At 33.8% G+C, this 22,181-nt stretch overlaps 1 protein-coding gene across 3 annotated transcripts in view; it reads right to left on the bottom strand.

Annotated features, from left to right (window-relative positions):
* LOC142342798 (dynein axonemal heavy chain 3-like) overlaps positions 1 to 22,181 on the bottom strand; it is a 160,143-nt gene that overhangs the window by 46,677 nt on the left and 91,285 nt on the right. For 2 of the 3 annotated variants that reach the window (XM_075394374.1, XM_075394376.1), the window contains exons 43-54: positions 21,871 to 21,995; positions 13,128 to 13,313; positions 12,611 to 12,622; positions 8,400 to 8,567; positions 7,856 to 7,989; positions 7,280 to 7,547; positions 6,815 to 6,937; positions 2,909 to 3,039; positions 2,571 to 2,692; positions 1,030 to 1,265; positions 643 to 821; positions 295 to 376 (exon numbers count right to left, since the gene is read on the bottom strand). In XM_075394374.1, the coding sequence (XP_075250489.1) occupies positions 295 to 376; positions 643 to 821; positions 1,030 to 1,265; positions 2,571 to 2,692; positions 2,909 to 3,039; positions 6,815 to 6,937; positions 7,280 to 7,547; positions 7,856 to 7,989; positions 8,400 to 8,567; positions 12,611 to 12,622; positions 13,128 to 13,313; positions 21,871 to 21,995 (1,766 nt within the window). The remainder of the gene's footprint in view (positions 1 to 294; positions 377 to 642; positions 822 to 1,029; positions 1,266 to 2,570; positions 2,693 to 2,908; positions 3,040 to 6,814; positions 6,938 to 7,279; positions 7,548 to 7,855; positions 7,990 to 8,399; positions 8,568 to 12,610; positions 12,623 to 13,127; positions 13,314 to 21,870; positions 21,996 to 22,181) is intronic. The other variant, XM_075394375.1, reaches the window with a different exon arrangement.

A 22,181-nucleotide genomic window follows, 5' to 3' on the forward strand; every position in this document is an offset into this window, starting at 1 on the left:
CACATCACCGAGCCTCCCTGTTGGGATCTCTACCGTTATAGAAACTTATTGGGCTAGAACCTAAAGCCTCCCCTCCCCAATCACCGCAATACACCAACCTTAGGGGCTTTAAATTTGTGGAAGCTATATTTGGACCAATAACTTTTTCCGCCCAAATTGCATAAAAGGAGGAAGCAATCTCTTTATCTTCTTTATCTTAAGTCGTGTTGCATTATCAGTTATTGAGTCATCACTCAATCATCATTGTCTTTTATTTAATAAATAAGTTTGCTCAGGTAGGTAAGAGATGCTCACATTTCTGAAGTCCACAGTGAACGCCCCCAAGTAGGCAACAATGGCAGATGACACCAAGACGTCACCCGTAATGTTCACGTATCTAAAACAGTTAGAACACATCTTAATTTAAAACCCATCGGACCTCTGCGCCACTTCTAAAAAAATGTTCAATAATATCTACAGGAATTGTATCTCACTAGAGGGAACTTTATGCATCGACTATAAAGCTTCACCTGCTTATTTTCTACCTAAGCTGAAGGAATAAAAAACGAACTACAAAACGCGTTATTCGCTCTGTAATTTTTCACAGATTGCATGTTGTATATATTTGAGCAAAACTTATTCAGCGCAACAACACAAACTGACCTTTGTCCGAGTTCTTCCGCATTCTGAGACCACCTGTCTTTCTCTCCTCCCAGTCCTCCAATCAGTTTCTCAGCTCTGTCCAGCTTTTTGCCACACAGGTCTATGTCGAACTCCAGTTTCTCTTTCTTCTTCGTCATCTCCTCTAACTTGTCCTGGAGGGTCTTCAGTTTGTCCACAATCTAGATTAAAAAGATAAATTGGTTCAACAAACAAATGAAGATAATTGCATGAAAAAAAATTATCTTCATGGTTCGCAGCTGGTTCAAATGGCCGCAACAGTCTTAGATTTTACATAAAATAACATCTATCAAACTATAAATAATCTTCGTAATCTCTGATTTTTCTTCAAATGTTTGATGGATTCTCTATCAAAACTATCTGTCGTACCGCTTTCAATTCAGCCCGTTTTGCATTCAGCTTTGCCATTTGAATTTCCAGTTCACCCTCAGCTTCGGCTAATTTAATTTTCTTTGGGGCAACCACTTTTGCCACTCTCTCATACACCTCCATAGCCAGCACCCACTTGCACAAACCCTCACACGCTGTCGATACATTCCTGACCACCTCTGGTTTGAAGAGTGGATGATCGACAAACTTGTCTCGGATCTTCTTAATTACAGGGCCTGTCAAGCCATAAAAACATTACCAAAAGTAAAGAGCAAGTTTTCAACAATAGAATGATCAAACATTTGAGAATATTCACTGCTCTTGATTGCTCTCTTAAACGTCTTCTAATTTGAAAAATTTTGTAATATTTTGATTAAAAAAAACTCGTATAGACTGCAAGTTTGGATTGTTTTCTAGAAAAAAAATGACTTCATGAAATAAAACTGACTGTTTAAAGAACGTCAAATAATTTTAGATGAGACAAGGAGGCTCGGTAATGTGCGCTTGCACATAATGTTCCAACCCAGCTTATGCACAAATTTTGCTTAATTGTCTGCCAAACTAGGCGATAAAAAACTTCCGAAAATCTCACATTTCGATCTCACATAACAAAAAAATCTCACATATTGATCAAAATTAGTTGGTATATGATTTTAAAAATTGCTTCCAGCTCCTTAGTAATGTAAATCACTCAGTAATGTAAATAATATTTAATTAGTAAGCCAAAGAGACCTATCATTAGTACGAAAACGAGACCAGACACGCAAAAAAATCAAATAACAACAAACATTTGCATCCAAACTCAATTTCTATTTTAAAAAAAACTACATAATAACCAAGTCAAACTAGCGTCAATAAAACCCAAACTACACAAATTAAATTGCATTTCACCAGAAAAAAAAAACATGGGACCGGTGCTTACTGACAGTCGGTAAAAAGTAGACAAAAAGAAAAAACGACACAGTTAAAAAACATTTGTTTTCTTGAAAACACACATATATTCAAATAATGAAATTCATTAGTTATCAATTCAAATACGTAAATAGGTTTCCGTTCATTCATACCGCAATATGAAAACTTTGAAACCTGTATTTATTAACCACAATATGTCGTACGTCTACAAAAATAAAACGAAAAAATCAGGCGAAAAGTGTCGAATAAAATTTTGTAAGGAAATGGCGTCAAGGCCGTTTATTCCATCCGTAAATTTTTATCCGTAAAAATATGATATGATCAACTGCGTCTTGTTTGAACAACAATAATGAGATACGCGACCTTTGAATAACGCAACTAGGTCACACATATTAAAAAAAGGAAATTCATAAAATCTTATATATTCTACGCTGGACGGGCTTTCTAATTATACCACACACAACCCTCTACGATGAATACATCGATCGGCCAAAATTGACAGAACAAAAAAACCCGTTTGAGTATAAAGTTCCTCCCCCCTCCCCACTAAAGTCGGTCGGAACATTTAATGCTGAAACATTGAGAACACTTAAACAGTTCACCGCAATGCTGAACATCGAAAAATTGACCTGGAATGTTGTCTTTGTCAAAAGTCTGGAGTGCCTCAAGGAATTTCATGTCACCCAGCAGTTTCAGAGATGGGCCCCAGTAATCTTCTACCATTTTACCACTCCCGGAAGGATCTGGTTTCCTAAAACACATCGGGTATCAGTCAAAATAATGAAGTTAAGTTCTTTTAAGGAAGCGAGTGTCTTCCAGAATCATTTCCTAACCTTATTATATAACAAGAACGAAAAGAAAAACATGATTCTTAAATGTGATTTTCGAGTGAACCTAATAAATTGACAAAATACTATAGAACTTACTTCTTAGATCCAAACGGATGAAATCTTCGAAATGTCTTTACCTTTCGGCCTTCTGTCCTCTCATGACACACACAGCCTCCATGACCACCTTGACAGCCTCTGGCGGATTCTTCATACTCTTCACGATTGTGATGTCAGAGGGCTTCAATGTGTTCAGCGCAGCCATCGCAGCCTGTAAACGATTGGGCGATGTACTATACCATCAACTTTCTGATCTGATGTCAGATACTTTTATAAAAAGTCATAAAGTTCTCGCTACGGCAATATCGATTACTATCAATTGCATCAATGCAACTATCTTGGCTATGATTATCTCATTTACGATCATGCTCACTGAAAAAAAACATGCGATTGCGGGCACGACCCACATGTTTATCGACCTACAGCCATTTTATTTACAAAAAGAAACATACACACGTCTCAGGAAATTTAAAAGACTTGTTAACAATTCCAAAAGAAAAAGTAGTTGACGGAAAAACGCCATTCGTAACCCACACGCAAACAGACATGCATGTCAATTTGTCGATGACTAAACCACAAAAATAATGTTTCCAATAAATGAGGGGATAGAAATATTAGCAGTACCATCAATAAGCACAAGGCGTAGTAAGATTTTATAAATACAGCTGGATATAACCAGAACAGACGACTGAAAAATTTGTCCGCGGTAATTTTTTTCTGTTTTCAGCTACTTTAGGCCAGCAAAAGGGCTGGAAGCTGCCAGGCTACCACTATCTCCTACCCATTAGATGACTCCAATAATTTTTACTAAATTGTGTTTTTAAAATAAATTTTTCATCAAAAGTTTAAAAGAGTAACCACAGTAAAGTTTATTAGACGTTTGAATACTATAATCTTATACATGACTTTAAATTCAAAAATCAAATGCTTTAAAAATTCCAAGATATTTGAGTTCTGGATATTTCTCCCAAATCTAAAACACACTTCTTGCTTCGGAAATCAAAATAACATTTTTTGTGCAGTATAATGGATTATATAGCTATATAGACGGGTTAGGGTAAGACAATACTTTAAATCTTATGTTAAAGCAAAGGAGAAAAACAAAAAACGATAAATTTAAGTTTTAAAAAGGTACTTTTTTGTTTCCATTTTCTGCCTTCGAACCGTTACAATCAATTTTGAAAAAGTGAGTACATCAGATATATTTCTTCGGACAAAATTTAAAAAAATTATTCAAGTTTATTGTCTTGAATTCTTTAAAGTTTTAGACTGTTTTGTGAGCAATGACCTAGCGTTGTATTTCTTACTAATCTAAGAGAGAGCAAAACTTACAAAATGTGATAAATTTCTGCACTTTTGTTCTAGACGACTACTTTGGCCTCCAAAATTTTTCGCTCGAAACACGTCTTTTAAAAAAAATAATATGTTTCCATTGGGAAGAAAATATGATTTCAGGTCGATTTCAGGTTTTGAGATATTGGTAAAGAACGACCTGTAAACAATTTGTCGGGAAATTAGAGAAAAAAAGCTAGGGGTGACTCTGTCAGCTGTTGTCCTGTTTCTTATACACTACCCTATGATACGACCAGGAAATAATCTGCTCCTCAAAGTTGTGCAAATGACCAAATTTGCAAAGGGTTTGGATGACAAAAAAAGCAAATATTGCCAATGGAGGCTTTGCTCCGGTTCGTTTCATGGTCAATAAAAAAACAAAGTCAAGCAATGCTAATTGATGACCGGACTTTAATGGTTTATCACATCAATCGCTTTAATTTTTGGACCCTGGTTGCCAAAACTTCAGATTGTTTTGTTGCGAACAAAATGAGCCAAATGAAAACTGAGCAAACCACGCTTAGAGAAAATAAATCATTCCTGGCAAAATATTTTTTAAAAAAGGAAAAGTTGTTAAAACGAAAAATCATACACTTCATCGACTAACAAAATCAAGAAATATACTACACAGCTACCTACTTACCTTGTGCTTATGCAGTTTTACACGTTTTTGGACCCAAAAAAAATAAAGATAGCCTGGTCAACGGCTGATTCTGCGGAAAACCCATAATAAAAACAAATATCTGTAAGGGGCATACTAATGCATTAACATAAAACAAAAATACGAAGTAAAAATCTGAGAGGCAACAAAAATAAAACTGTTATCTCTCGGCCTGTTTTATTTAAATGACTGGTAGTTAAGTACTAGTAGTCAAACTGAACAATATGTAGAATTCAACATCTGATTTAAAGCGTCATTAGCTTAGAAGACCTATTGTGAATTTTTCTTGAAATCTCGCTGTATGATTTTAAACACTTACACCTCGTATTTGGTGAAGAGTACAATGCAATATTAAAGCCCTTTACAATGGAATAAATGGAACTAAAACCAGAAGAACTAGGATAACGCGATTGGGATCGAAAGAACAGAAAGAAATGAAAATAATCCACTGATGTACGAAATTACTTTTAAAGTGCAAGCTATTTTGATTTCATTTCGTTGTCAGACAAACTCCTGTTTCTTAATGAGAAAATACAGGGCCAGTGTTTATACCAATAAGAATTAGAGATGGTAACTAAGACTATTAAGAACACACTTCAAGTATCTAAAACTGAGCTTTAAGGGTTTATCCCGATTCTAATTCTGATTTCACTATTTGATTTCGTTTTTTGATTCTGTTCTTTTTATACTGCTTTGCTGAGCAACTGCCGTTCAAATGCACTTTGAGCAACAATAAAACCAGCATAGAGAAGACAAAATGATTTCACGAAAAGTGTCGAAAAAGCGGCAAATTGAAATGTCAAGTGACTCCATGAACCTGTTGGCTACCAGACTCAACGCATCCTCAGGCCATGGCTAAAGTGAAATGTTTTAAATTTAGAGCGAAATGTTTCCGAGTGACCAAGATCATCACTTCAATTTGACTTCAAATGTCAAATGTGTAAACAGATCTTAAAAAAAGACAGCGCTCCGATACATTTCAAACTCTTTGAATTGTAAAAAAATAGGAGCGCATTAAATAGCCTGCTGAGATTAGGGCCGCTATTAAACAAGCAAATAATGATGTAATATCTAATGAACTGAAACAGGGCACAAATGCTCCAGCTTCACAGCACAACCCCTTTTGATGGTAAATGACCTCTTGGTTGCGTTGCAAGCAAAAACGGTTTAAACTTTCAAAACAATTACGGTCAATAATACAAAAAGTTTGTCAAAAACATGAAAAAACTGTCTATTAATCATGGCTAATATCTAACTTAGAGAGGAAACTTTTATCATTACCCTGAATTGATTTGCTACTCAATTTTTAACTTATGAACGAGCATAAATGAACAAAAATAATAATCAATTAGGGAAACTTGGTTGTTTTTCTGTCTTCTACATCATTAACTCTGTTTTCAATGGCTGTACTTCAAATGATTACAATGATACTTTAATAGCGATCATTTTTGATTTCAATAGAAAAGAATCAAAAAAAGAATCAAGCAAAATCTCAAAAAAGGAAACATGATTGAAAACATCGCAAAATATTACTATAGCGCAACGATCTTTTCCGTCTCTATCAGTTCAGGAATTCAAGGTGGCTTTAGGCCTCTTCAAGCATTAAAAAAATTAAAATAACTTTGCATAAGACGTTCATCCCGTTTCTTTCAACTCTTTGTCTTTCACAGGCTGAACAAGTTTTCAACGTAGTGATCCATACCATACAATTGAAATTCTCTCAATTGTAAAAATAAAATCAAATTAATAATCACTTGTTGACACTCTTATGACAAATTTATTTGTCTGCAAAAGTTTTGAAAACTTCGCGCACACATTGATGTCAAAAAGTTCCAAAAGTTATCTATTCTAAGAGTAATCAAATATTTGCTACCCAGCAACACAGCAATCTCTAATTCTTTGCTTGAGTTTCTGGATGAAAACCTCACTCTTGGTTTTTAGCAATAATATTTAACATAGATCTATTAAACTGCCTCCTGCAATTAAAACTTACATTGAGAGCAGGCATAGCCTCAGCTAGATCAGCCTCGCATTCGTCTTTAATTTCCTGAGCAGCAGCTGCAGCTTCGTTGGCCACTGCCTCGTCCGCGGCAACTATCTCCTTCTTAGCATCCACCTTTCACAAAAGTCAAAAGATATCATTCAACAAATGGCAATGTTCATCATTATATCAGTACTCTGAATCTGGCTCACAAATTAATTTCAAAACAGATTTTTTTTAATTTTTTTTAAAAAAATGTTAGTGGTTACAGTACAATAAGTTGATTCAAAGAATGCTAACAATAGAAACAATTAAAGCAGACTTTTCGTTTGAAAATCTCAAAAAAATTAGCTCGTGAACCGGTCATTGCCTCGAAAAAACCTTTTGCCTCATTGCTTTTTGAGTTTCATCAACTATTCACAGCCATTCCAATACCAATAAAAAGGCGATTCTATTTATAAAGTCTGTCTTTCTCACCTCCACGGAATCCTGTTCGACTTTGACCATAATTTTATCCGTTTCTGCAGAAGTTTTCTCCAATTCTGGTTTCAAGGCCTCCAACTCAGCCTGCATGACAGACACCTGGGATGACGCAAATGCCAGCTGTTCCAGTCCATTCTCGTACCGGAATTTGAGTTTTGAAATGTCCTCTCGTTTCTGGGTCAGAAGCTTCTTGTATGTCTTGATCAACTCAAGGTAGGATGTTGGAGTGACGTAGTTGTGACGCTTCAACTGTTCGAGGAATCTGAAACAATCCCATTAAAAAATTGTGCAATAATTTACATATATGCGTAAGTAGAATATGGTGAAGTTTGGCACTTCAGAGCAAAATTGATCCAGCTCAAACCTGACAACTTTGAATGAACCCGTTTGGTTTCTATAGAAAAACTTTCTTTGGATTTTTTTCCTTTATTTTTTTTCTGTTTGAACTTTCTTTTTTCATATAAATAGCATGGAGAATGTATTAAACACAATGAGTTTAATCGAGTTTTAAGCAAACACTAAATATCCAAAACTACATGAAAGTAATCGTTATAGCGAGAGGTGACTTACTTGATAGACATGATTCTGACGTCCTCGTGAAAGAACTTGCACATCCACACAGTCGACGCCTTCACATCATCTTCCATGTCAAGTGACTCCAGGAACCTGTTGGCTACCAGCTCCAACGCATCCTCAGGCCATGGCTAGAGTCACAGAACAATACCTTGTCGCTTAATTAGAACCCTTACGCGTTCAGTTGATTTCGATCAAGTTGAAAAACGTTAGAAAGTATAAAAAACGATCGAGTATTAAATGTTGATATGACTTTCAGAATGGGCAGAAAATTTCAACATTGTATATGGACCTGGGTTATCGAATGCAGTTTGGTATAGGCTGCGATAGAGAGCGATAGTAGCTTATCAGAAAAACTGGCGAATGTGATGCTGAAGGTTTTGACAAAATAGCAAAAACATTTTTCTAGTAAGTATAAATGGAAGATCGAGTAAGAATATTCAATGTTGAATTAGACAAGCAACATCGGAACACAGCGATGGTAGTTTATTAAAAAGGTGAGACCACGAGATTGTTTTTGGTGCATTTGAACGCCTCTTACCATGAACCAGTCTATGGTGCAGCAGTTGATGAGACTGGGGAACATTCTGAGTCTCTCTCGGAAGGCACCTCCAATGGGACTCATTGCTAACACCACATGCAGGTTGGCTTTCACTCTGTCTATGAAGAAGTTATACATTGACAACGGAGTCCCGTCCAGTTTTCTGCCCTAAAAGAGATTGTCACCTCAATTAAGTTCTAAAAATGCTAAAAAGATCGGTTAGAAAACAATATCTGGGGAACAACATTTGCAGGATGTTATTATTACTGATTGTTGTTCATGAGGACACGAGCTTCAACATATGAAAAAATTCGAGTCGCTTTTTGAAAAGATTCTAAAATTTAATGTGCTTTGTCAAAATTATATCTAATTAAAAAGTGTTATCAATTGAAGATATTCACTGTTCATGATCATAATTGAAAATTGTGCTATCCATGGCTGTACTTACGCTAGCCTTAATAGCAGCCATCATTATGCTATCAATTTAGTTAAGATCAAAAATTCTCTATATCTACTGACCAGATCACGTAATTTAAGCTTGTAACAGTTTAAAAGTGTTAGTTCAAATACTTCAGCAGCTAAATGATGTAGACTATGAGACTAACAGGTCATGATGTTGGGATGATTGAGTGAAAATGGATGATATCGATAGCTGGAAACCAATGAATAAGGTCAGCTCAATATCAGTCACGCTCAGAATGATGATTTTTCAGGCTGAGATAATTGATGTTTAAACCTATTTAAAATATCGGGCAGCAATTTTCATTAAAATTTTCACATTATTAGTCAGCAATTGTTCAATGTATCCGTATCCAAAAAAGTCTTGAGTATTCAAAGTTGAGACTGATGATCTGAAACATCATTCTAAGTCGGTGAAATGATACCGTTCTTGTTTTTAAACAAAGACAAAGCTCTTCAACAAATATTGTAGTACTTTACAGAATCACATCAAAAGTCCCCAACATTGGCTATATATATTGAATTCGTCAGAAAAAAATCAATTAAGTTAGACCTAAATGGAAATTACCTTGAGCTATCGTGAGCAAAAGCGCAATCACAAGCATTCCGGTTGACAAACTTTAATTGAAGTTACACATATGATTAAGAGACATGAATTCTTTTGCATGCAAAACTAAAATTACTAAGGGACAAGATCAAAGTTTGCACGAATTGCTCCCAAATGAATGGCGTGAGGCTGCATCAGTTTATATTTAAATTAACGGGGAGGCTAGCCTGTACTAGTTAGGCTGACTGAAAAGAAAGGGCGGGGAACTTTAAGAGCAAGCGCGGGGGCTAAAGCGGGAGTTGACTATAAGCCTAGAAAAACACCCCCTTTGCACTATAAATTTTTGGCTTCTCAGCAGCTTTGATTATACTTAGAAACTAGTAAAGCTCTAATAGCAAGGAACAGCGACTTGTTTGTCTCGCAATTTATAAGATTGCTGGGAAGGAAGAGTGAACTCGATCAGGCGGAAATAAACATACCATACCAACGTCACAAGAATTGCTCTCGAACGACTAGTGGGAGCTCGCAGGTATTGCAGCCAGCTTCAGTGGGGGGGGGGGGGGGTAACTCAATTCAGTAATGGCTTCAAATGACGTAATTACGTAATTAGAGGTTTATTATATACACTATAACCCTTAATAAAATTTAAAGTGAAAATAACTGCCAATTTCGGCGTACTTTTCATTTGAATTTTAGTACTGAACTTCACCACTCGAATTAGATTAAATTAAAGCGAAAAATAGATCACACAGAACGAAAAAGTCGAGGGCGTAAAAAAATTTAAAAAGTCAAAATGTTTAAGCAAAAACTTTGGATAAAAGACCAACTCGCTTGCAATAATTGCTTCAAACTTCGTTCGAGAACAATTTAAAAATTAAAAAACCATGAGAACCCAAATTTTTGCTACTAACCATGTTTGAGAGCAATTAATAGATATTAAAAAAAGCATTAGGGAAATGGAAGGATATCAATGGTCATTTGTAGAAAAAAAACCATAAAAAGAAACTTTGCTGCGCAAGATCAAAAACCAAATCCCCGCAACGTCTCCAAATCTCCAGCGGCGTCTCCAAAAAATTAACTTTAAAATTTTGATTGATTAACCAAACAATTTGATTGAAGTGAACGCTGAACTAACCTCGTATTGTTTTGAGTCCCTAGCACGAAAAAGGACTATTTTTACGCCCTGATTGAACGAAAAGCTAGATCAAATTGCACACATTGCTGAAAAACCTTTCAATAGCAATCGTAAAAGCCTGAAAACAAAATTTGTTATTAAACCTGAACTGAGAATCAGTTTCTGAATTCTGTAAACAAGTATTTAACAATTATAGGAACCGTCCGTTAACTTTTTTGCAGTCAAAACATGAGGAAAAATAGAATATAATCATTCAAGTGGAAAAATCGGGATTTCACTGAACATTCAGACTCGAGGGTTGATAAGAATTGAAAAAAGCTTTCAAAAAAATTTAACTGCCAGCGCTCCGAGTCAATACGACTGAGTAAACGAGAGGGACAAACTTTACTGTCAAAAAAATTAACGTCCGATGACCTATTCTGAAAAGAGTGGTAGTGACTAATTGATTCAAATATCCTAAATATATATCCATAATATCCTAAATCAATTGTTCCTAAATATTAGGGGGAAAATGAAAAACTGTATGGCTGTCCCCTGTTATTTTGTTCGAATATTGGTTGAAACCTTGGAGAACATCCCAGCTTAAAAAATGTGGTATCATTTAAAAGCGTTCTGCAACTAGAATTCACATTAAAACAAAAATTAGCCAATTTTCAAAAGATTGCTGCTATATGCAACAATTTTTGGTTGCTCATTGGTCTCTTAGAATCACACATAAAATAATTAGAACCATTTTTAAAGCCGTCTGCTCATTTGTTAATGTTTTTTTGGGAAAAACGCAGCAAAAGTTACAAAAACATCAACTTCAGCCGTAGAAAAAATAAAAAAGAATTTCTGCTTCATAGAAAAAAATTAGTGCACAGCCAAAGCTCCTGAAAGCCCGACAATTTGTTGAAAGCCAGGCTGCTATCTTCTGAACTTTAAGGTTTCTGAAATATTTTAGCTACAAAAAGTTATGGTCGGAACTTTCTCTCAATTTGATTTTTCGGTAAATTATGTGTTGTTTTTCTTTTTTCATAAAAATTTTTGTTGACGAGAACTCCATAATGTTTCTCCAACACTAGCGAAAACAGCTATTCGACTTTGCGAATATCCTGTTCTGATTTTCATATTAGCCTTGAAAAATATCTTGCAGGTAAACTTTTTTTCACTTTCGTTGTTCTTTGAGCCGGAAGGTTTTAATAGACCAAATGATAAAAATTACGTGCTAATCTAACTTCATTTGAGAAGCAAACCTGAAGATTCTGGTTTTTCAACAGGACTGTAATACAAACTAATTGAGTTTTACAGAACAGTAATGCATAATCAGAATTTGTAGCGATTGTGCTCAAATATGAGTGTTACTTCGCCGCATTCGCCAACTGGCAATCAATTCGAACTAAAATTACTCATCTTTAGAAGCAGATTGCTGCAAATTATCGCTCATATTTGAGCACAACAACTTCCAACCCTGATCTACAGAAGAACAAAATCATCCCTAGAAGACACCGAAAAGAAACGCAAATTGACAAAATTGAGTGATCAACTTGTACAAAAAAAAATACAAACTTCCCCTGAAGAAATTTATTACAAAGCGTTACGATGTTCTGTTTATTGTTTATTATGGCAGTTTTTAAACTTTATAGTGCTTCAATAAAAATAGAAATGTGATAACTTTTGAAAAGTTGACGTGCAAAAACATTTGTTTTTCATTTTGCCTCGACTCGCTAGCATCCTGGAGCTTGAATAACACTTTCAAATAGAGCATAATTGTTGTTCTATTTGAGACAGGAAATAATGTAACGACCTTACTGTAATAAATATCAAAACCACTATTTAACGGGAAAATATGCGATCAGATTACTGGTGGTTGGGGGGGGGGGGGGGGGTGCATCAAAAGGGTGGAAATTAAATCAGTCAAAACGGGACCATATCATTCAATGGTGTGATAAGGTACGCTAAAACAGACTAGAATGGCGACAAGAACAAAGACAAGGATGATGAACAAAACAAGACAAATGAACACAGTTGATCAAAAGCATCAAGTTTATCAGCGGATGAAGAATGACAATTATTCAATCTTAGTCTCACCGTTAGCTTTGCCTGAAAATATTTCCCTTATGAATAAATTAAAGAAGCTGAAAACATTAACCGAGATATTATAAATAGCAGTTATTATACGGAAATCAAATCATTTAATCATATCAAATCATAAAGTGCTTCTAGAGCGCATAGAGTTATACCACACGTGAAATAAGCAATATTAAGTTAAATTAAGGACCATATAATTGAATTTTTCGAATTTCAGATAATCATGATGTTCTACCTGCATTGAAAGAGTTTTGGATTGCAACGCGTTCAATAACATAAGTACTCATGCTGGAATAATGATTGCGTCAGCAACCCACTAAATGTTTTTATATTAATAGCAGCATCAACTTTTTTGCAGCAATTTTAACTTTTGATCTCTGGTGCAGAAACTGAGCAATTTGGTGCAAAAGACAATTATTGATATTTTTGCCGTTCTACAAAGTGCCCAAGTCTTACATTCTTACATGCTATTACGTATTTAAAAAACAACACGAGTCCAGTTGAGACTGTTCTCTACCTCATTTCTAGCAGCAGTTTGCATCTTCTCAATGATTTCAATCATCTCATCAGCTGCAAATAGGTTGGGCACGTCAGCTGTGTTCAAGATCATGTTCACGTCCTCCAAGAAGGACTCCTGTTTGATCTGGTTGTCTGCAAACAGGAACACTGTCTGCTTACCGTCTCCACCCGATTTCATCATCAGCTGAACACACAAAACGACTATAAAGATGATAAAAACATTTAAATTATTATGCTTCTCTGTAGTATACTGGTTCCGTTACAGAGGGTCACGTAAGTTTTTGCTGACACAACACCTGACATGATAATTATCTCAACTGATTTTAAACTTCTTTCATTAAGAACAACTTTAACTTTCTTAGTAAAAAATCGACCTATGACGTTTATACTGTACCTGAATATAGCAGTCAGAGGCACTACTCTGTATTGAAAAACCGTTGTCATTATTACGTTACATCAGTTCATAGAAAGAAAGAATTAATTTCTCCAATGAAAAATGTTCAAACTACTGCACAGTATCATTTTGCATTGGAGGGGACAGACAACGGGGATATAAACACCCAATTCTCAGTCTACCCCAAAGTTGAGTATAAATAAAATAGCATTTACTATAATTCAAAAAGAAAAAAAAACATTTACAAATTAACATTGTTTGAGAGATAGGCAATGAAACACATTAAAAATCAAATGCAAATCAAGTTTGTGAATGCAAACTAATAAGGAACAATTCAATTTATGGCAAAAATTAGCAATTTCACCTGACGTCTTCGCTTCAAAGTTCGCCGGAACAATTTCTAGGCTTTTCAATTTATTGTATAATTTTGTTGCACGAAATTTTATTGAACAGCGGTCTATTTTGCTTTTGCATAAATATTGTTTGAGTAACTTTACTGGCGATCCCCTAATTTCTCTTTCTATGGTATAAGATACTAACAAGTCGTTACAAAAATTTTCACAATAAAGGCCACTGATTGCTTTCAGAGAATTATTTCACAATTATTACTGAACTCACTGGACCTGTGCAAAGAAGTAAGTTAAACAGACAAAACAAAAAAACATAAATAACTATTCTCTCAAACAACCGACTTCAAACATCTGGTAGTAGCCAGTTCGGGTTTAGATAGGCTAGCTTGGGGTGGACAGGGGATGGAGGGTTTAAGATTGATTGAGTTGGTCCAAATAGCCGTTTCCACAATAACCGTTTGTCGTCTGAGCAGTGTAGAGCATAGCGAGTATTAGAGCAAAGAGGGCTGCTCTGCTACTCAATGACCTAGGGCCTTTACATGTTTATCAAATTATTGAGAACAAAAAGCTAAAACCATCAGACAAAAACTCAATGAGGTGAAAAATCAAGTGAAAATCGAATAAAAAAGAGCACGTGACTAATAATTGCTACAAACTTCGTTTGAGAGCAATTAATAAAAAGCTTCAGAAAGTGCACGAACACTCCGAAATAATTGTATAGATTTCAAAAAAGAGCTGATAACCGTCTAATGTATTTATAGTAGCTATTGATATGAACCACTCACAATATAGATGAACTGACAGGGTTTAATTACACTTATCATACTCCTATCTTGTGCAGCAGCGTTAATAGCATTTTCAGTGATGCTGCATTTTTACTCCAAACACGGTTTGTTTACATGAGAAACGAAATTCCAATCAACTACATCCAAAAAGCCAACGTTGAAAGAAAAATGAGCGCTTAGAAATTGCACATCGTTAAAAAACTACTTTAAGAGCCTGTCTTGAAAAAATTTTGATTATAGAAAAAACTGTGTCCCTCAAATTAAAAAAAAAATCACCGGATAGAAAATAGTGTGCCTCAAATTCTAAAAATTTACCATAAAACTATTAGTCCTTTAATAGGGTCAAACAACAATCAAAACAAGGCTGAAATACACGTAGTACATAATGAGTTAATTATAAATAAAACCAGTCTTGACAGTTTGCTGTACAAAGCACTGAATGAAAATAGTATGAAGAAGCAAAACAAACTTCAAGTGGCACTCACCTCATATCTGCTTACCCGAATCTTCTATTAATATCTTTTCTGTGATGAAAAATTAAAAAGCATTTAAAAGATTATCTTTCAAAAATCAATGAAATGTAGTGTCTTCATAAACCTTTTTTTGGTAAGTTAATATTATTTTTTGCCAAAAACTCACCTGAACAATAGATAACTGAACTGCCAATTGTTATAACTGATTTCGGTAAACCAAAAGCTTTAAGTTATCATGTCCGAAACAATAATTATCAAAAACGGAGTCATTTAACCTAAATAATAACATATCTTTTAGATGAAAAAAATACGAACTGAAAAGTTTAAAAAAATTGACAAATTTTCAGGTGTTCAAAAGCATGAAAAGCCATATTGACTTCTGACGTACGTTATCAAACGGTAAGAACAAAACAAAAAAATATGCAATGCTCTGTATTTAAAAGCTGTTACAATGATCATGGTAGATGAGGACTCGAAAAGCCGTTTCCAGGATAACGCTGGAGACAAAACTCAGCCAATTTGAAAAAACATAGTAGGACAAGTCTTGAATAACAATCCAAAAATAGACTTAACTGAGGACCTTAGAGTTAATATGTTACAGCAACTTCATTCCAAAAGTTATCGAAGCCCCTGAACCCACATGCGCAAATATGGAGAAAAAACCAAAAAACATTAGACAATTTCTTTTTTTTTAATTAGTGCTCTAAGAATCCCTAAAAAAACAAAAATTTCAAAAAAAAAATTGACTCTATGCGTCCTTAGATTGAGTACTTAATACAATAACCTAGTGGTAATCAATAGCAGACAAAGCAGAAAAGAGGCAAAAAACTGAACAGGCAAAAATCAGAAACTTTGAAAAACAAGTAAAAAATCGAATAAACGAGAGCACGCGACAAATAATTGCTCGAAAATTCGTTTGAGAGCAATTAATAAAAAGCTTTCAGAAAGTGCACTTCAGAAAGTGCACTGACAGGATTTAAATTACACTTCTATCATACTCCTATCTTGTGCAGCACCGTTAAAAGCAATTTTTTCAATAATGCTGCATTTTTACTCCAAACACTAGTCTTGACAGTTTGCTGTACAAAGCACTGAATGAAAATAGTATGACGAAGCAAAACAAACTTCAAGTGGCACTCACCTCATATCTGCTCACCCGAATCTTCTATTAATATCTTTTCTGTGATGAAAAATTAAAAAGCATTTAAAAGATTATCTTTCAAAATTCTCTAAAGTGTAGTGTCTTCATAAACCTTTTTGTTTGTCAATATCATTTTTCTCTGACAAATCACCTGATCAATAGATATCTTTAGACAATAGATATAAGACAATTTCTTTTCCCATTATTTAGTGCTCTAAGAATCCCTAAAAATAACAAAAATTACGCCGCACTAGATGGTCAATAAGAATCTATTGTTGTTCTTGAGTCTAATTGAAAAGACCACAACAAAAACACGTAAGACAAAAAAATCAAACTTTATTTTCCAAAAAGCAGGTGTCATGATCTTAAAAACGATTGCTGTGAACTCAAGCAACCATATAGAGTCACCTATTAATCATTAGCAAACGATAACAATTACCATTGATGAGATTAGGTGATAAAACCGTAATATGTATAACGAATTATAAAAAACGCAAAAATTCAGATAAAATTTTTTGAAAACGATAAGGATTAGAGTAGAAAAAACAGTTGAAATTAAAATACTTAATTCATTTAGATTACAGATCCTTAGCAACCAATGAGACTTGTAATTAAGAAGACTAAGAGATAAGAAAGCAAATCAGGCAAAAAAAACTCGTAAAATTTAAATATAAATTCGATATTTCTCAAGAAGAATAAAGTCAAAGCCAACAAAAGAGTCAGTTTTAAACAAAAACAATTAAATCAATTTAAATAATTCAAATTAGCTACCTGTGAGACCTGTCCCTAACGAGATGAAACGACAAGACCGCAAATACTCTCATAACTCAAAAAATGATTAAATTATGTTTCGCACGAATAATATCAAAGTCTGGAAAACCAGTACCCGTAAACTTAAATACCTAATAAGGTACATTTATGGCTCATTAGCAACTAATGATACTGCCATTATTGATACTATGCAACAAGGTGTCAATGCAACAAGAGCATTAGCTGCCCATCGATGAGTTCATTCACTTGCAAATAGACGCCATTACGTATCATATTAATAGCCCTTAAGAGAATAAACACTGAAAACAGCAGTCAAATTGCCGCAGGTGAAAAAATATTGCTGCAGGTAAAACTTCTGACGTAAGTAATTAAGCTGGAAGAATACCTATACAGCAATTATATACAATGCTCTAGATTTAAAAGCTGTCAGGATTACGATCGATCATTATTCGCAAAGCCGTTACGAGAGAAAAGTTGGAAAAACTCAGCCAAACAAACAAAAAAACACAAAATCTGCTATCGGCATCTTCTCTGTTATAAAACAAGTCAACGTTCTAGATTTCACCGCAAATAAATTTCAAATGAGTAAAATAATTCATAAATAATTGACCACAAAGCGTCTTCAAAACAGGCCTCTCTCAAAGCTAAATTGCTAGCTGTTCATTGTTATTAGCGAGTGTAGCGCACACACTTCATGAATTATGTCGCTCAACTTAGAATATTGAGTTTAAATTAATTTTCAGTTTAAAATCTCGGTCAAACATTTTGTAGCACAATTACGAAAAAAAGACAAACAACTTCAGAAAGATGTCGCCGTTGTCCGGTAAAGGTTTTTCACCATGGATTAAAAAAAAAATTTTACTTAACGCATGTTAACAATTTATAGCAGAAGCAATTTTAGGAGCAATATTTATCACAACTTTTTTAATATGGAAACTCAAAAAATTCCTTAGAATATCAAAAATATCCTTATTTGATATAATTTAAACAAATGCAAAACCACGTGCATTGTCAATTATTTTTCAATATAAGACAGCTTTTCAGAAAGTTAAAGTTCAGCAGGAGCAACCAGTCACCAAAAAATCTCTTCAAAAAACAAACGGTTATTTTCATAAACGAATTACAGAGGTCAGCATGCACGCTATAAGAAACAATTAAATAGGTGACTTTTTCTAATCTAAATTTTTTTCTCATTTAAAATGTATTCGACTCATTAAATATGTTTCAATCACTTCATATCACAATCCAGGTGAAAATTTTCTGTTGAAAGGAGTCTCTTTCGACCTAATTTTACATATAACTACACATTTGGCGGCTTAAATCAAACAAAACAAAAATAAGACAAACTGGAGAAAATAAGACAAACTATTGTATAAGACAAACTGGAGAAAAAAATATGAAATCAAACTTTTGCTATTTTTGTAATGAACTAACAATATTATATTGTACATTAATTAAGTCACGCTGTCAGATTCTGTAATTAATTCAACGATTGAATAACATTTGAGTCAATTGGAGCAAGTATCAATTGAAGTCAACCAAACATATGAAGAAAAAAGTTGCATTGCTAAAAAAAAATAAAATTCTCTTGGTTCTTTTTTCATAAATTAGTGTTTTTTTTCGGTTCCTCTTCTTAAAAATTCCGCTAATATAACCAAACCAACAAATTTCGCTCAAATAGAGATCTTAGTTTACTTGAGGAATGACTTTAAGGTATTGTTTAAAATTTTGCAACAATTATAAAAATAGTTCTAACTCGCCATAAAACATTACCTCTTTATATTTAATGAAGTAAAAAATAAATTAATGATTTAAAAATTCCATCCGACCTCTCATAAAAATGAGTCCATGTAACCAGTGCAGTTATCAAACTCAATTTAGTCTAAGGTCAAGGATATTGAAACAGAAAAAAACTCTTCCCTTTATTTCCCAAGTGGTTGCATTTCTTATTAGGTTTTTGAATGTCCCGAAAAAGAACCATTTCGGTTACTTTACTGTCACGTTAAACACTGAGAAATGATTCGGAATGGATAAAATGAATAGCGTATATTTGCAAAGAAAATGTACAAGAAAAATGTGAATTTCCACTTTCCCAAAAAGAATTTCCTTGTGTTGAGATTTTTAAAAGCGAAAATATGCTTAAACCTTTTTCACGTTTTTTAATATTGTTTGTTGAGTGCAATTGGGTGCCAATTAGAGACCAACGGAGATATTGAAAATGAAACTTATTTGGGGCATCCCGTCACCAGAAAATAAAATACAAAAATTTCTTCTCTTCTAATGAAATTATATTTCCTGTTTTTCTTGCACCAAATATTCCATATTCGACTATTTCTTAATGTTTTCAATAAAATCAATTGGAAAATGTCACGATTAAAATGTCATGTTAAAAGGTTTTCAGTCTGAGGAATTCAGGTTTTGCGTAAGAACCCACACAATTTTAATTTGAAAAAAAAAACTATTTTTTTCTCCAAAAATCTTTTGTTCTTCTTGCTTCTTGATTGAAAAATGTTCTTACAGTTTGTCTGTTCGAAAGAACTATTCTATGATAGAGAGGGCCTAAAAGGCGCGCAAAATAGTTTGTTCGAGAAGCCAGAGAAAACATCAAAAAGATAAATAAAATATTTCAAACTTGTTTGTTCTTTTACTTTTTCTGTGGAAAACTTGACAGAGCATTTGTTTTCTGAAACATGAGGAGTATCACATTTCTTCAATTGGATAGCAAGCAAAATCAGAGAAATTATCTACCAGATACTGAATAGGTTTCAGAAAAAATTTATTATTTCAAAGAAAAAGGAAGAAGCTAAATGTTTTTTCTTCCCTTTTTTTTGTTAGAAAATTTTAGAGTTCATTCAACTTTTCGATGACCGTTTTCTGTAAATATTCTGATTATTTGGTTAAATTTTGTTGAATTGGAAATCTGTTGAATTAAAGGAAGTAAAAAATTAAAATTGGTGCCAAGAAGAAGATAAGGAGAAAAAAGTAAAAAAAAAAAACATAGCAGGACAAGTCCTGACGTACAATTCAAAAAATTTTCACTTACAAAAAAGAAAACTAGAAGGGACTATGAATGGGTTGGCAAAAACATTTAGAAAAAAATCCGATCCAAAAAATTGAAAAAAAGGTAAAACTCAAAGTGAAATTTCCGCATGTGAACAAAAAACTACTAGCAAGAAAGCAAGTTTTTGTTTAAACACTTTTTTCTCACTCTACTTTAAAATAAGAGCAACAAATTTTCACGCCACAAAACCACTCGCTTTTTTGCACCACTTCCTGTTTCGGCGTGACAAAAATCACTACTCCAATTTGACTTCAAAAATCATAAAAATGTGTGAACAGATCTTAAAAAAAAAAACATAGCCGGAAGAATTCCGGAAACGACTCGAAGTGGAAATCCATTTAAACGCCATCCAACTACTCATCAGACAAAACGTGCCTCCACTAATTTATGATTATCTTGAAACAAAACCATAAAACAAAGTAAATACAAGAAAATCAAATCTGTTAAAATATGATAAAAAAATCTGATCAAATTTTGTTATAAATTGAGATCCCAAAACAACAATCTCTGCCAAATATACTTTATCAAATAGAAATTAGTAATTACTAAAAGCACTCATGCGATTTTTTTTAAATACTCGAGGCCAAATTATGAAAAAATAAGTTCTTTAAAACAACTTGCACTAAAAAACGATAAAATTAATAAATTTTTTAATATTACAAAAGCATATTAATCCAAAGAAAACATCCTTTCAGCCAATAGGGCATCCAGATGCTCGCCAGACAATAGGCAAGTCATAATAGGCAAAGAAACGTGTCTAAAAAACGGGAAAAAACAAAAAACTGCAAAAAATTAATAAAAAATAGTTCCAATTTTCGCCATTTTTTGTCATAATTCTGAACAAAAAATGATTCATAACCACAAAACTGTAACCAGTTGTTATCTAAAATTTGCTCAAGTAGAAGGGGGTCTTTTTAATAACCATTTGAGCTAGTAAAACAAAACAATCGTCAAAAAACGCAAAAAATACCCCGAAAATCAGCAAAATAAATGAAAAACCTCCGAATTAGCATAAAATCCATATGAATTTTCAGAAACCTTCAAACCACTGCCCGAACCAGCCTAAAATTAAAGCAAAATCATAACCAAACCTCTTAACCAAATAAAATAAAAAAAACTACTTTAAAATGCCGCCCGTGAACAAAAAATTTCGCTCGCTTAGAATTTTTTTTCACACCTCATTTTCTCGCTCTCTAGAAAACAGCGATATGAACAAAAAACCACTCTCTTTTCGCTCCACTCTTCATTTTGTTCAGCAACAAAATCACTCCAAATTTTTCACAAGTTTCACTTCCCGCTTCAAAACTAACTCCAATAAAATTGATTAAAAAAGAGGACTTCTCCAATACTCCTCTTCGAGTTGTAAAAAGACAGCGCCCTAATGCAATTCAAATTCTTTGAATTGTAAAAAACTGTTGTTTCCTTTTTAAGTATGTTGTCGTTTGACTACTTGTTTTCAGTTTCATTTTGTTTTGTTTTGAAATCAATCGGTATGGTCCAATATAATTATAAATACAAACTTTAATAACAATTTTATTACAATAATTTTATTAATATCATTTAATATCCCTCCTTCAGCCCCCTCCCTCTCTAATACTTTTTCCTTTTCTTCCTTTCACTGTTTTTCTTTCATTTTACAGAACAGCTCGCCTTTTTCAGCCTGCGATAAAATTTGCAACATTTGTGGCAGGCCTCGCATGCATTCCCCCATTTTGACAAAAAAATGTTGGAACAATAATCAACATATGGCAACAACAAGAACTTACTCTCTTTATGTCATCTCTCCACTCTGTGATGCCATAGTTCTTTGTTATCTCAATTTGGAATAGTTCATAGTCAGCCATGAAACAAGCCATTTTGGTAGCCGATTGCCGACCAGATCCTCCGATACCTGAATAAAATATTAACATCTTAAGAAGCGTCGTTCACCACAGTATGAAAAAATTTGTTTATGTTAAATGAGTTGATAACCTTATTACAGCTAAGTCTCATTAACAAAAGCTCACATAATTGAACCTAATAGCACGGTGACAAAATCTACCATAGAGGATTCCGCCTATTCCTGTTATAAACCCCT

This window comes from Convolutriloba macropyga, chromosome 7 (assembly GCF_964194025.1).
Source record: "Convolutriloba macropyga chromosome 7, txConMacr16.3, whole genome shotgun sequence".
NCBI lineage: Eukaryota > Metazoa > Xenacoelomorpha > Acoela > Convolutidae > Convolutriloba > Convolutriloba macropyga.